The following is a 14,021-nucleotide window of genomic DNA, read 5'->3' as shown; positions in this document are numbered from 1 at the left end:
GATTGGTTGGATGCTGGAAGCTGTGTGTTTTAACGAGCTATTATGCTGAATTCCCAGAGTGTGTGTATGATTGTGTGTTGTTTGTCAGTGATCCAATGGCGTGCCAATAGTCTATTAATGTGTGGCAATGATCCAGTGATGTGTGTGAGGTCTGGTGACCACATTTAGAATTTAGATCGTCATTCATCTTATCTCGTCAGCTGACGATATCGTGTATATTTTTCTCGGCAGGGACAGTCGTACCGAGCGGTCGCCGCCTGCCGTCGAGCCCGGGTCGCCGCGGCGGCGCAGTAGAAAACGCAACCCTCCCGCCGATGTTCGGATAGGTGAGCAGCGGGGCGGACGACCCAGGGAACGTGACGTCACATTTCGTCACGGTGCTGCACCTCATCCGGGCGGCGCCGAATTGTTTGTTACGTTGGGTGAAACTGCTTCCTGTAATATCCCGTCAATTACACATATCCCCGAACCCATTACCCGTGAGAATCATTACGTCGGGTCATTAGTAAGATCTCCTTGAGCTAACAGCTGACAGTCTCAGCGATATCAGACGTCCGCTCTCACATTGAACCACTCTCACACGCGCACATACACAAACACGCCCATGTGGGAATAGGCACGTGTCCTCAAAGCCACCGGCGGCGGCGAATCTGTGTCACGAGTGGCACAGATAGTGTCCGGCCGAGCTGAATCTGGGTCAGGACGGCATCGGAGGCGGTCCGCCGGCTGGCTATCAGTGGCGACCATTCATGGTACGGCTGCCGCAGATAGCAGCCTCTTCAGATCAGCTGGTGGAGCAGCCCGCGCCGATCAGTGGGTGGGAGAGGGCGGGTCGATCAGCCAAGGATGGGTTAGAGAGAGTTTCGGGGAGCGGTCTGACCCATATACTGGCCCGAGGCGTGCCGAAGGGTCGCGACTGGCCGGTCGCGCCCGCTGGTGTGGTTGGGGCCGGGCGTGCGCGGTGGATTGGGGGGGGGGGCGTACGTGACGTCATTAATCTGCTGGGAGGCGAGTGGGCGGGTTTGAAAGGGCGCAGCGTCTCGGATAAAGTGGGCGCGCTATGGGATAGTAATCTCCAGCTGCGTGAGCAGGCGGCGCTGAAATGGGGTCACGGCCACTGGAGTCGGCAGTTAGGTCACGGGGTCAGATGGGCCGCAGTCGATCAGCCCATAATTCACAGAATTCCAAGAATCGGTGTGGTGTGGTGGGAGGTATAACTTTAACGTTTCTGAAAAAGGATCGGATGCTGCACACGTTTTGAGGCAGCAGCTCATTAGTTCCTCAGGAATGGTCGGCGTAACCATTTATGCTGTTTATCGTCCTGTGTTACTCCATGGCTCAATACTGGGTACAGCGTGCTCACAGTTCCCCTTTAATACCCTCCCCGTTTGAGTCGCGGTGGAAAAACCGGCTTTTGGCTAGGCCTCGGCAACCCACCTGGCCATGACGGAGACGCGTACATGTACAGTCCAGTCGCTAGAACGGTGCGATTGGATGGCTGGATCCCTCTTTGCACGTGTGGCGCAGTACGGGCTGGGACGGGAACGGGACGGAGCGTACCGCCGTCTGTGGTCGGGTGCTTCCCACCGGCCGGAGGGCTGACCGAACGGCAGCAGTTGTGGCTGTTTTCGGAACTGAACGTTATCGCCGCTCCTGGCGTGCGCTAACACTCAGCAACACTCGGCAAGCCCCCGGGGCTGGGATTCCGAGCAAACAATGCACAAATGCTTACATGGGAGCCACTTCGGATGTTGTATTTGATGTTTTCACATGACAGGTCTATGTGTGCTGTTCATTGTCCCCATCGTTTTGAGGGTGGGTGTGCCGATTGGTACTGTGATGGGGATGCAACAGACCGGTTTCGTACCGTATCCAGGGAGTCAAATGCTGTTGGGAACGGCTGCCGCCAGACATTCGTGGTATCCCGATTTTGCGAAGTGATTTCGTCTCGCTTGGTTACCTTGCGGACACCCAGAGCGTTATCGTTGCTTGCCGCCCGCTGTTGCAGTGTCATGTCTCCTTATGTGTGGTCTTATAGGATATGCTCCCCACGTACGGTCCCCGGTCCCCAGATGTGCTCTGTTGTCCTTCATTGTTCCACGCTGCTGATAAATGTGCTGTCATATCCGTTACTCATCACTCACCACCCTTCTCTTTCTTTCTCAGGAGACTCAAAGCTAGCCGATTCTGCAGCTGCGCCCAATAAGGGCAGCCGCAAACGCAAAGTAGGAAAAGAAGACATCGTTCGCATCCAAAAGGACGGAGACAGCGGTAAGTATGACGTCAGCACGCTACGTCATCGATGACGTCAGCCGGCGTCTGTCGTCGGTGGCTTGTCAGCGTGTTTTAGAAACTGCGCCACTTTAACAGATGGTCGTTACGCTTTCGAAGGCTGAAAGTGTGTGTGAGTTGCAAATGCAGAGCGTGATTACGCTACACTGATAGGCGACTGGCGAGCGTGTGCACACTACACAGCCCTGTGCTATGGTAGCACTGATCTTCGTTACGTTTCGGTCACAGGACACGACAGTCGGCACGTTTGTGGGCCGCAGAGCGGCGTGTGCCTAATTTAACATATGGGTGGATGGTTACATCTGTCTAAGAGGTCTGAAATCAGTGATAGGATGCCTCAATTGGTTGGCGTATTGGCGTGATTGAATGTCGTAGGGGTTCGACGTGCTCTGTGGTTTGCGACGACCACGCGGAATTCGCTACCATGTCGAAGTGGGAGGGTTTCAGATATTGACGTTGTGTGTTTTTTGTCTCCCACAGGTCTGGATAGCCCGTGCCCTCCCTTGCCCGCCAAGGACAGGTCCAAATCTCAGCCAAACTGAGCTCGCATCTACGTGCTCGCCCACAAAATACGGGACACCGGCGTCTTCAAAGGCCACTGCCGTTCGCGTATACCGCTCTCTTCTCTCCGTCTCGCCGCGCCCAGAGCTACCTGTCGGCCGCGGTGGCAACCCAAACTTCACTTGTACAAATAGAGGTGGCATGCGTGCGCGTCGCGGCGGCCCTGTGATGATAGTCGGTCTCGCCGGCTCGGCTCGCGCGCCGCCGCCGGTCGCACGGAGCCACAGACGCAATACAAACGGAATGCCGGTAGCCGGCTAAACAGCGTGTGCTGGTGTGCTAGGTAAGTGTGAAGCCCGTGTGCCCATTGCGAGTGTGAGTGTGCGCGTGTGTGTCCCACACGAGCGCGCCAGAACGATTTGTTATTTATTGTAAGGGTGGCAATTATGTTGTTGATTATCCATTGAGCTTGATATCCAGAGGGTGGGTGCCTTTTCTATTAATATTGGTGTACACCGTTATGCAATCTCATGTGTTCCGACTTGTTACGAGTGTTCGGTGGGCGGGGCGGAGGGGCACGCGCGGCTCGCCGGTCGCCGCCCCCTCCGACCGCAGTCCCCGACGGCCGCGACCCGACGAGACGAACCGTTACCGAGGCCCGAGATTACCAGGGCGGGCCGCCCGGGCGCGCACACGCCGACACGTTAATGTGATGTCTTTTTTTACCGTCTCTCGACAAAGGCCTCGTTCGGTCTGCGTAGTTCGGGCCGTCTGCTTTAAAATTGTATGGATGTGACTCGAATAAATTATAGCTGAAGGTGACGCCGCCTTTCGACCTGTGGACGTTGGGAAAAGGGGCGATGATGTCGACAGTTCGGAGGGTATGAACGACTCAGCCACTGCGTCGGTTGTTTTAGCCACCGGCCACGCGACCACTGCTGTCCCGACTCGACTCTCGCCCGGAAACACCAAACCACATCAACATACAATTACAAAGCCCGGTGCCCAGCGCAGCCCATACCGAGTCCTTAGTCAGCTGATCGCCCATTCACCTGTGCGTGCGTCACGTGTACATACACCTGAGTCAGTCACGCGTGTATTGCACCGGTACGGCAGCGGATCGGATACAAACACTTCGTTTCCACAAATATTCGTAAATGGTACGTCAATTGTGATGAAGATTTGGGGGTTTAGGGCGCCCGAACTGCGGTAGTCATCGGCACCCATGGGTTCGTCAATGATCATGAGCTTGCAACACACAAATAACGTATAGCGAGTACTACATATTTATCATACCCTGACACATCTTACTTCACACCAAACACAGGGCTTCACACGCACTGAGCACTAAAAATTCTACATCAGACGAGCGAAATTGGGGGTTACTTAGCCCCGCAACTTGCATATCACAATTGGTGCCTGACTTTCGTTCCTCTGACCAGCAAATGAGAGTAGATTGGAGCAGTCAATGCGCTGTACGTCCGTCAACAATGTCCAGTTGCCAATCGCAAATGACTCCCCAAAGTCGGCAGCAGGACGCACTTCGACGTACCTTAAGTCGGGAGCAGCCCACAGCGCTGTTTGGTGCGGAACCCGTCTAGATCATCGGGCTACTGACAGCCGTAAAGCGACACTCACATATGTCCCCCGCATGATCTTCACTACACACACCTGGCGAGCGCCACCTCCGCCTGTACCAACCTTCATACTCTCCATCTGTGTCTGTCGTCGGTCAGCTAGCGTCTGCAGGCGCCTCCAGTTCGTCAAGCAGCCTCTGACGGCGCGCCTCGTCCTCCAGCCGGTCGTGGATCTCGTCTAGCCGCTCTCCAGCGAGCACCAGCGGCAGGCCGTGCAGGCTCAGACCCAGCCGGTGGTCGGTGACACGGTCCTGAGGGAAGTTGTACGTGCGGATCTTCTCCGAGCGACTGCTGCTGCCCACCTGAGACGGAAGGGAGGGCCGAGGGGTGTTATGGGGAACGGAGGGCGGGCTGCGGCTGTGAAACGAAACTCTGATGTCAACAGCATGTACACAACTACCCTGGCCTTCGATAGACATCCAGACTGATCGAGTGTTACAGAGAATCAAAATATCACACCAGAGTTGACCATAACCTTACACTCCCACGCCAGCTGTTGCCGAAGTAACCCCCCCCCCCCCCGGCCCCCCATCCTCCGTGTATCCAGCACGACGAACAGCGCCCCCGCTCACCTGTTGTTTTCTGGCGGCCGCCCGCTCCGCCTCAGCCTTGTCCAGCTGCCGCTGATAGAGGCGCGCGCGCAGCAGCTCCAGCGCCCGCTCCTTATTGCGGTGCTGGCTGCGCATCTCCTGACACTCGACGGCCAGCCCGGTGGGCAGGTGGACCACGCGCACTGCGCTGTCGGTCGTGTTCACGTGCTGGCCGCCGGCACCGCTCGCCTTTTTGGTTTCGATCTTGAGATCGCCGGCCGGCAGGTGCACGTCGACGGCCTCCGGCAGCGGCAGCACGGCCACGGCCACAGTACTCGTGTGCAGTCGGCCGCCCTTCTCCGTGCGCGGCACGCGCTGCACCCGGTGCACGCCGCCCTCGTACTTAAGCCGCGAGTACACGCCCTCACCGTGCACAGTGGCGGCCGCGTACCGCACGCCGCCCAGTCCCGTGGTCTCGTGCTGGGCCACCTCCATGCGCCAGCCGCGCCGCTGCGCCCAGCACTCGTACATGTCGAGCAGCTCGGCGGCGAACAGCATCGCCTCCTGGCCACCCACGCCGGCGGTCACCTCCAGTAGCGCCGAGCACGCGTCGGCGGCCGCCGCGCCCGCCAGCCGGCTCTCCAGCTCAGTCAGCGCGCTCTCGGCGTCGGCCTCCAGCCGGGCGGCGTCCAGCTCGGCCAGCTCGCGCAGCTCGGGGTCGGCGCACAGCTCCTGCAGCTGGCGGCGCTCCTCGGCCAGCCGATCGAGCAGGTCCAGCAGCTGCACGGTGCCGGCCAGCTGGCCGCGGCGCCGGCCGACCGCGCCGCCGCCGCGACCCGCCACCAGCTCCGCCTCCAGGTGGCGCAGCTCGGCGCGCGCCCGCGCCGCGTACGCCGCCAGCCGCGGGTCACCGGGCGACAGGTGAAGGTGGCGCCACTGCGGCAGCACTGGGACCGAGGCCACTTGCTGCAGAAACACACACCATTGGGGACTGTCACCATCACTTCTCGGAGGCTCATTGTTAGAACATCGACGCAGCAGTCTGCAACATGCTAGCATTGCAATAATTAAAAAAATACTGCCATCATTTTGAACACATTAGGGAGGTGTGTTACCTGACATAGGTATATGCTGATCACAGCATGTTCTTTAACCAACAGTAAGTGTTTCTTATGATACAAAAATAAGAATATCTCAGCAGCACATTTAGAGATAAAAGAGTGATGCAATTTGAGAATCTAGCAGAACATATAGCAGATGCCCAAAGGAAAGACAACTTAATGAGAGCACACATTTTCGAGCTACAAAAACTGCCATGTTTTTGCTAACTGTTTGAGTTATGTTTGAGTTTGAGTTACTGTTGTTAAGTTAACTGAGTTAACTGTTGTAAAGTAGAATTAATTATTGAACTGTTAGACATCTTTTATGTGTCTGTTCCAAATCAGATTTGACTTTTACTTACCCATTGCCTTAACTTGTAAAATATTTGCTTCTTCTGCTTGGGTCGCTGTAAAATATTTAGCAGTCTAGAAGAAGAATGGAATGGATTTGAGATTTTCAGTGTGTCTATTGTACATTTTAGCATTGCAGGAGATAGGCAGCCAGCCTGAAAAGGAATAAAGCCAAAAATCAACAAGCTAACTCAACTTTACAAAACAGTTGGTGACATACCAGGGAAATAAGCTAAAATTAGAGCGCTCTATTTATTGCTCCTGCCCCATGTTGAAGAGATACCCCTAAAAGCGTGATCTTTTATCGGCCCTTACGCAGCAAGGCAGTACTTCTCAGGCCGGTGGATGGTATCAATAGAAAGAGAATGCGTCAAAGATTAACATGAATTAATTAAAATAACATTAAAATGTTAATTAAGCGTGGAAATTAGTCCCAAACTTAAGCTAATTATTGCTCCTACCTCGGCGACGGCGCTCCCCCCAGTCAGCGGAGAAGCTAAAATAAAAGCCACCATCCTCCTCCGTAAGTCAATTTTAGAGCGGCCGAGTGGGCCGATGCGGGGCCACCAAACTGAGGTGAGACGTGGCTAGCAATTGCGAACTGCCATAGAAATCAATATCTTAAGACGTACAATATGGGATGATTACTCTGAAGCAGGAGTGAAAGCATGAGTAGCTAGCAAGAAACGAAATGCATAGATTGGTTGAATTATGTACAATAGGCACAGCTCAGATGAAGCCATTTCTTTGATGTTGACATTTGACATAACCCTTCCTCTCCTCACCTACGACCTAAGTACGTTGGCAGTTACCGGCATAGTTTTTTTTAGCACGAGTGTAATTCGCCATCGGACCGCAATGCATGTTGCTAGGCTGCTGCAATTACAACGAACTTACGAATACTGCCTTCATTTGTAGACGTTTGTTTTTTAGGCGGTCTTTGACGTACAAGGGGGCATACCTGTCGACAACTTGAGTTTCTCCGAAGTTCAAAAACTCCCAGAATTCCAATTCCTTATGCACTGTTGTAGGTACAGCTATGTTCACAAGTTTTCGTTTCCTCCTGCTCTAAAAAGGATATTTGTCGATTTCGTGCGTCGCTGATAGAAGGGTGCGTTTAATAATTAGGCCCAACGCTTTCTGCATCCGCGACTGCGAGTACCTTGAAAAGGGAACAACAGTTTCCATTTATTACACTATGGGACAAGTGACAAAATGACCACCGCAACACGCATGAAACGGAGCTCATATTCCTAAAAATGTCTACAATCACTTCTTTTCTGACACTATTAGCAAATACCATCTCAAGTTAGGTGGTTGACAGACAGTCAATGGAGATCTGGGGAGACTGAGTGATGCCAATTCACCACTTAACTGATAACGAGGGCCGAGGGAAGAGAAACATGCAACATGCACAACTGACAACTTGACAAGTGACAAAACACTACCACTATTGCGCAGTGCACAACAAATTACAGCAGCCAGCCCAAAAATGCTTTTGGTGGCTAATTGCAAAACAAGTCACTAATAAATGTCTTAGTTGCAGCTGAACACTGCACAATGATCACACTGTTCACACATTGAGTGAGATGCCACAGGTGGTTTGAATCACACTTTGGTACAACTGCAAATCTGAAGTGTTGTCATGAGGTTCATGCCTCCATGATCACAGCACTTTGGTTGTGGTTGGCATAACACTTGTAGTCTGCAGAGTTCCACATGAACTGCAGACACCTCATCTGGTGGTCTTCATGTTGCTCAACTTCTTCAGGAGGCAAATGTCGACCACCCAGCGGAAGCATGGTCCTGCAGAAAAGAAAGGTAATGCATAAGGTACAAACATTATCTGCTGAAACAGCCCCTTCTGTTTGCTGTTATTAAACTTTTAACATAACATAACAACATGTATTCCATGTATAATACATTTGTTGAAGTAAAATACTGCCCGCTATTTCAAAACCAGAAAATGAAATTATATTGTGGCATAATTCACATGCTCAGCTATCAGTATAATTAATTTAAAATTTGGCATATTCTATATAACACATTCATAGAATGTTCTACTTCACGTCACAAGGACTCACAATCTTTCTGTTGGGTGTTTGATTGACGCATTGCCTAGGTTTGTCTTAGGTTTTATTATTGCAAAAAATTCATATTGCATTATTGTATCAAAATACTGCCAGCAATAACAAAACAAGAACATGAAATGTCAATGAGCAAGCCGCCTTTCCTAAAAATGGATTACTTTGAAAAGAATTTTAGTTTCTTTTAAGGAAAAGGAGAAATGATTATCAGGTTATTATCAAAAACCACTCAACCAGCAAGTGGCTGGGTGGTTTCACAGCAAACATCAAGCCAAAACATATGCTTACATTTATCTAACAATTGAGCCATTTGACTACACAAGGATATGTGAGCAAAATAAGAATCCAATCATCCAATGTTGACTTCCTTGCAAAGTTTATGCCTTATTTTATGAAAATGTGTCACTAGAATATGATACTTATCATCGAATATTATTTAATTTACGATTTATTTCGATCGGAACGCACATGGGGTCCCGCGCCATTTTCGTCGACGATAAATATGATCGTGTTTCATGAAGAGATAAGGGGTTTCAATGGTCTTTCAAAGCAATAATTTGATGCAAAAATTTGTAGGAAATAATATAAAGCTGGTTCAAATGGCCGTCAACCATTTAAAACGCCGAAAATACTCACAACTCCGTCCCGACGACGACGCAGCTCCGCGCACGCCACACTACTGGCACAATGCCAAAACTGCCGTCACAGCAGAAATGTTTTTTTTCTCGATTGCAATTGTGGAATTATTTATTAAACAGAAGATTATCTTTCCGAAAAACCGACTGATTTTATACACAGATGCATGGAAAATAAAAAAATCCCGGTAAGTTTATTTGTATCGTTTTGTCGATTTTGACATGCTCCTAGTTTGCAGCCATATTTCGATATGTTCTACAGGGAGTTCAGAATTATTTCAGGACCAATCTTTTCCTCATTCATTTTCCCGTCGATCATGAAATTTTTAGAGCGGAACAATTAGTTTCCAGGCGGTCCGAGCGGTTTTCGTGAGAAGGGTGCAAAAATCGGCGTCATTTTTAGAGCCTCGACACCAGCTCAACACAGGACCCTATGGGAGACGGTGAAGTAGCGGGAGCAATAAATAGAGCGCTCTAATTTTAGCTTATTTCCCTGGTGTGTCACCGACTGAAAAGACATGATTCTTGCTTCGCTGGAACGCTCTCTGGAGAATTCTAGAGCTTTCTGGAGGTTTCTGGAGGCGCTGGAACAAGCCCAACGTGATGGGCTGTGACCTTGTGTGAATTGTGGACCATGGTCAAGTCCAGATGTAAAACCACCGTCAAAGACCCTATATTATATGAAGTATCCCACCATCAATGTAAATGCATCTTCTCTATAAAACTGACTCACAAATTGCTATAAATATTAGAGGCAAGAGTGCAAAATGGTTATCATTTTGCTGTTGTCTCCCACCAAAATTAACAGTTTTGGGACACTGAAAACGGCATGACGCACAATTATTTTATTGTTATGGTAAGTCATAGCTGATAGCCAGTTATAATATTCAAATGAACATTTCATCTTTTTACAATGGTATATTGATATTACATACTTACTACGCTTACTACCAACCTTGTTTATATCAAGGCCCGATATACCGTTTATATTGGTTTATTAGGGCCTTGGTTTATATAGCCTGGCTACCAACTTACCTACTATCTTACTACCCGGCCACGGTCATAGATTTACTACCCAAGGCCATCTCATCTATTGGTACTACATATACCCTGAGGTACTACGGGCCTTGGGTACTGCCCGTACTGCCCACAGTTTTAATATGTATATTTTTAGAAAGAAAATGCTACACAAGGCTAAGGCCGTGCATCAATATACGGACGACCAAGGCCCTAAAACATACGGACGACGGTGAAAACAGGGCCAAAACAGGGCGCCTGGGGCAATTTGATCAAGGTTCGTGAAATTTACACGTGACGTTTGGCATATAGAAGGCCCTTGGAGCGGGAGAAGTTCCAAATGTCACGTGACTAATATGCCCTCCGGCCACGGACGTATAATTAAACCGGACCCGCAACCACCTCCATTCAGGTGAAGCCGACAAGGCGCCATCTTACGTTGCCAAAAAAAACCGTGCTCTGTGGCTCTGAAAGGTCATCGAACCATTACAATTGGAATTGCGTCTAAACAGATGATCGGATCGAGATGCTGGTGGTACCGTTCGATGGGTAATGCCTTGAGGCAGGTGATGATGCATGTCACAGGTCATTCGGTGTCACGTGGCGCGTGCCACGTGCCGACAAAGTCGGGAAGGGCAAAAACCTTTAAGCGACGCTCCAAATTAAACGGTGCGCGGCACAGGTGCCAAATTCACAGGTCACATGTCCCGGTGTTTGACCATTAACATATGATATCCTCTGCAGCAGGGGGTGCGGAATGCACGCGCCAGGGGCGAAAAACATGTTTTGAGGATGCATCCTCCGATTCCGGAAAACCTTGACCTAGGCACACCAAATTTGGCAAACTGACACTACTGGACACGCGCTTTAAGGTGCTGTACAAATAGGCGTGCTTGGGTACACGGTGCACGTGCTGTGCACGTGCAAACCTTTTGATGTTGCACTCTGTGTCACACATGCGATTGCGGTGACATGCGGGTAGCGCTGGCAAGCTCAAAGTGCCAAATTTACACAGGCCACCCAGAATGCATCCCAGCATAGTTATTGAGCATATCTATCTCCTGGTGGACCCCAAAGGTGCGCTCTGCACGTGCAAAAAATTATCCGCGCCGGGCGGTGGGGATGCTTGGACATACCAATACCATGTAGGTTTATGTAAATATCTCGAAAACGGCGTTGTGGAGCGCCGCCATTTTTAGCACACCCTTTCATGTATATTTTTTTCATACATGCTGCATAACTCTCAGACCCAGGTCACTCAAGGTTAGGTCACCAGGTTACGTCCAAATGGCCAATTACCTTAGGAAAAGTTACAATGCCCGTCATAGCTACACAGACTGAACAATCGGTCTAAAACGTTGGTGGCCATTACTAAGAGCACCATATAGGTATACGTAAAGTATCTTATCCATAATAAAGTATCAATTATCCATAGTAAAGTAGCTTATCCATAGTAGGTGTCAACCACCACTGATGGCGTCGTAACATGTTACGAAGGCACTAAAACTATAACTTCTTAAATGTTAAACTGAATTCTAAATTCGAAATCAGCTCCAAAAACTGTCCTAGAAACATGTAAAACTCGAAAAGGTGAACCAAGGTCGTGTGCCACATTTGAAAGATTTCCCATTTTATTTTTCCTAGGATAAGAAGCTTCTGTTTTTACCTAATATCGCAAAAAAAATCAAAAATGGGCCTGGAATAGTGCCTTTTTCGCCTAAAAGTTTTTCGGTTTTTAGATATGTATAACAACTGTAGTGGGCTCACCTGCAAACAGGCGTCGGGCAACAATCGCGAATGCGGCGCACTTGTGACAATAAGCAAAGGTCATTATAGTGTTACGACCATACGACGTACGGGAATGAGTTATCAGCTGTCTAATCGTAGACAACACAATGTCGAGCCTTAAAGGAAATAGTTCACATTTTAACATGGGTTTTGAACTGGAATAGCAGTTCCGTAGCTTGGGCTGAGACGAGCATAAATCAGGAGCTTTTACAGCCCAACGATCACCCTAGGCAAAGATATTCTATTTCTCGTCCCGAAAAATGTGTCTTGCGTTGAGGATGTGTGCCTTGCATATATTCGCATCCAGTATGAAACGAGCATGGGTCCCGAAAATTCTTCAGAAACTAGAGAAATTATCTACGAGAACTCTAGAGAAATTCGCTCCAGTGAGGCGCTCCAGTAACAAAAGCACGAGCAGATCGCCCAAATGCCGGTGGCCGCGATAATTTTCAGTTTCTGAAGAATTTTCGGGACCCATGCTCTTTTCATACTGGATCGCGTGTGCCTTACAGAAACTGAAAAGTTCTTCCTATATCAAAAATATAGAAAATAATCTTTTGTTGTAAAAAGGTTTTATTTTCTTTGCTGATCATTTTGAACATAAAAAATCACAAATCCATTGCAAAAAAAAATAATTTCGTGAAAGTGAACTATTTCCTTTAAACTGTAAGCCCGTATTGGTATTGTTTCTTTTATTTGGCTGTCGAACATTATTTATGGTTTGAAATATGATTTTATGTAAAATAATTGATATGAAAAAGCCGTCTTATAAGTTATGACCCCATTTCACCACACGCAAGTGGCAGAAATGACAATGATCAGCTGACGCATTTTTCTTGGCCGAAGTCAGAGCGCGCGGCCCGACGCACCACGCGTATTTGGAAATTCCGACCTCGACGAGCATCAGAAGCCACCTAACAGGCGTGTTCGAAACCGCAGGAGATGATGATGAACGGGTTTATCGAAACTTGATTGGATGAGCATATCGGTAATAGCGATTTCAGTGTGTGCATTTATTGTTCATAGTGGTGTGAAATGTGGTTGGGGTACGACCGACAACCCGTCGGGGCGAATTTCGCACTGGGGTACTCAAAATTTGAAGAATTTAAGACGTTTCCATGAGTTTTGAAGGTATGGATAAGTTCTAAAAATCCGGTTCTCCTTATCTGGGCCATTAACTCCATACGGTCCAAGAAAGCTGGCACACTACCTTTAAAGGTCAGTGACCTTGACCTAATTTTCACGTGACCTTGACGCCCACCATATTGCATGTGACCAACATCACATCACATGTTTGAACGCTTGAAACCACGAAAAGACAGCAAACGCGCGGCTAGTGCGCGCCGACGTAGGTACGCCGAATCACGATTCCGGCCAGACTATCGTAATAGTAACTTAATATCAGATGCTGATTTACGGCTACTCAGTCAAGTTAAACCATTTCTTCTTGGCCGCGGTCACCGGTCCAGGCCACCACATAATCGTATTACACCGCGCTTGCTCAATGCTCAGTTCGTATTGTAAAAACACTGCGGCACAGCATAGATGCAGGCGCTCTTACTACTGCCATCTATGGATGAAAGATGAAGATAATGGTTATTGCGGTACAGTATCACTACAGGCGCAAACAACGTGCTAACAGATGCCTATGCTGCGCTACCGCGGGCGATGGTAGCGTAAATTTGCGTTGCTGGATCAAGCTAAAAGTTTTGGAGCCCGAATTTGACGAAAGAAATGGCTTGCCGTTTTAAAGACCGTATCAAACAATCTGCGGTTACTCTCAATTCTTGCTTTGAGATAATTAGTGGTTTGTTTATCAAACCGTGGTACCTACTTCCAAGCTATTACCAGCACATAACGAGCTTCAGGCGACACCGCTCGTCTATGTTTTGTGTCCTTTTCCTCACGTGAGGGTGATGGGTACCTACTGGAGTAGGCAAAAGTGATATCATTTCCCATTTTCAAATGGATCAGCACCTAAATGGTGAGCCGACCAGGGGGAACGATGAACGTTGTTGTTGTCGTCATCATCGACCATAGGTGGCGGAACGGGGAGGACCTAACCTTGAGTGACCTGGGTCTG

The 14,021-nt window shown here is 49.2% G+C and overlaps 2 protein-coding genes across 9 annotated transcripts in view; one reads left to right on the top strand and one right to left on the bottom strand.

The window, feature by feature from the left end:
- LOC122372378 (serine/arginine repetitive matrix protein 1-like) overlaps positions 1 to 3,615 on the top strand; it is a 77,527-nt gene extending 73,912 nt beyond the window's left edge. For all 4 annotated transcript variants that reach the window (XM_043349509.1, XM_043349507.1, XM_043349506.1 and 1 more), the window contains 3 exons: positions 232 to 326; positions 2,167 to 2,271; positions 2,773 to 3,615. In XM_043349509.1, the coding sequence (XP_043205444.1) occupies positions 232 to 326; positions 2,167 to 2,271; positions 2,773 to 2,834 (262 nt within the window). In that variant the 3' untranslated portion in view covers positions 2,835 to 3,615. The remainder of the gene's footprint in view (positions 1 to 231; positions 327 to 2,166; positions 2,272 to 2,772) is intronic.
- Positions 3,616 to 3,873: 258 nt separating this feature from the next.
- LOC122372377 (peptide chain release factor 1-like) lies at positions 3,874 to 10,392 on the bottom strand. Of its 5 annotated transcripts, none has more exons than XM_043349504.1 (4): positions 10,375 to 10,392; positions 6,423 to 6,566; positions 5,003 to 5,926; positions 3,874 to 4,732 (listed from the first exon to the last, which is right to left on the bottom strand). In XM_043349504.1, exons 2-4 carry the CDS (start codon positions 6,543 to 6,545, stop codon positions 4,526 to 4,528), a joined length of 1,254 nt encoding a protein of 417 aa, XP_043205439.1. In that variant the 5' UTR covers positions 6,546 to 6,566; positions 10,375 to 10,392; the 3' UTR covers positions 3,874 to 4,525. The 5 variants fall into 5 exon arrangements, with proteins under 5 accessions (XP_043205439.1, XP_043205435.1, XP_043205436.1 ...); XM_043349500.1 differs by having other exon boundaries at positions 10,169 to 10,384; XM_043349501.1 differs by having other exon boundaries at positions 10,322 to 10,381.
- Between the last annotated feature and the right edge of the window lie 3,629 nt (positions 10,393 to 14,021).

The sequence above is a fragment of the Amphibalanus amphitrite genome, unplaced genomic scaffold (assembly GCF_019059575.1).
Source record: "Amphibalanus amphitrite isolate SeventyFive unplaced genomic scaffold, NRLGWU_Aamphi_draft 001354F_arrow, whole genome shotgun sequence".
Taxonomy (NCBI): domain Eukaryota; kingdom Metazoa; phylum Arthropoda; class Thecostraca; order Balanomorpha; family Balanidae; genus Amphibalanus; species Amphibalanus amphitrite.
Note: the sequence above shows the minus strand (reverse complement) of the source record. Positions and strands in the feature narration are given on the sequence as shown.

Excerpts from the sequence above, each read along its gene's own strand:
- LOC122372377 (XM_043349504.1), bottom strand. The coding sequence starts at position 6,545 with ATGCTAAAATGTACAATAGACACACTGAAAATCTCAAATCCATTCCAT. Across the intron at positions 5,927-6,422 it reads TTTACAAGTTAAGGCAATGG|CAAGTGGCCTCGGTCCCAGT; the intron begins GTAAGTAAAAGT and ends GTGTTTCTGCAG. Across the intron at positions 4,733-5,002 it reads CGGCCGCCAGAAAACAACAG|GTGGGCAGCAGCAGTCGCTC; the intron begins GTGAGCGGGGGC and ends CTTCCGTCTCAG.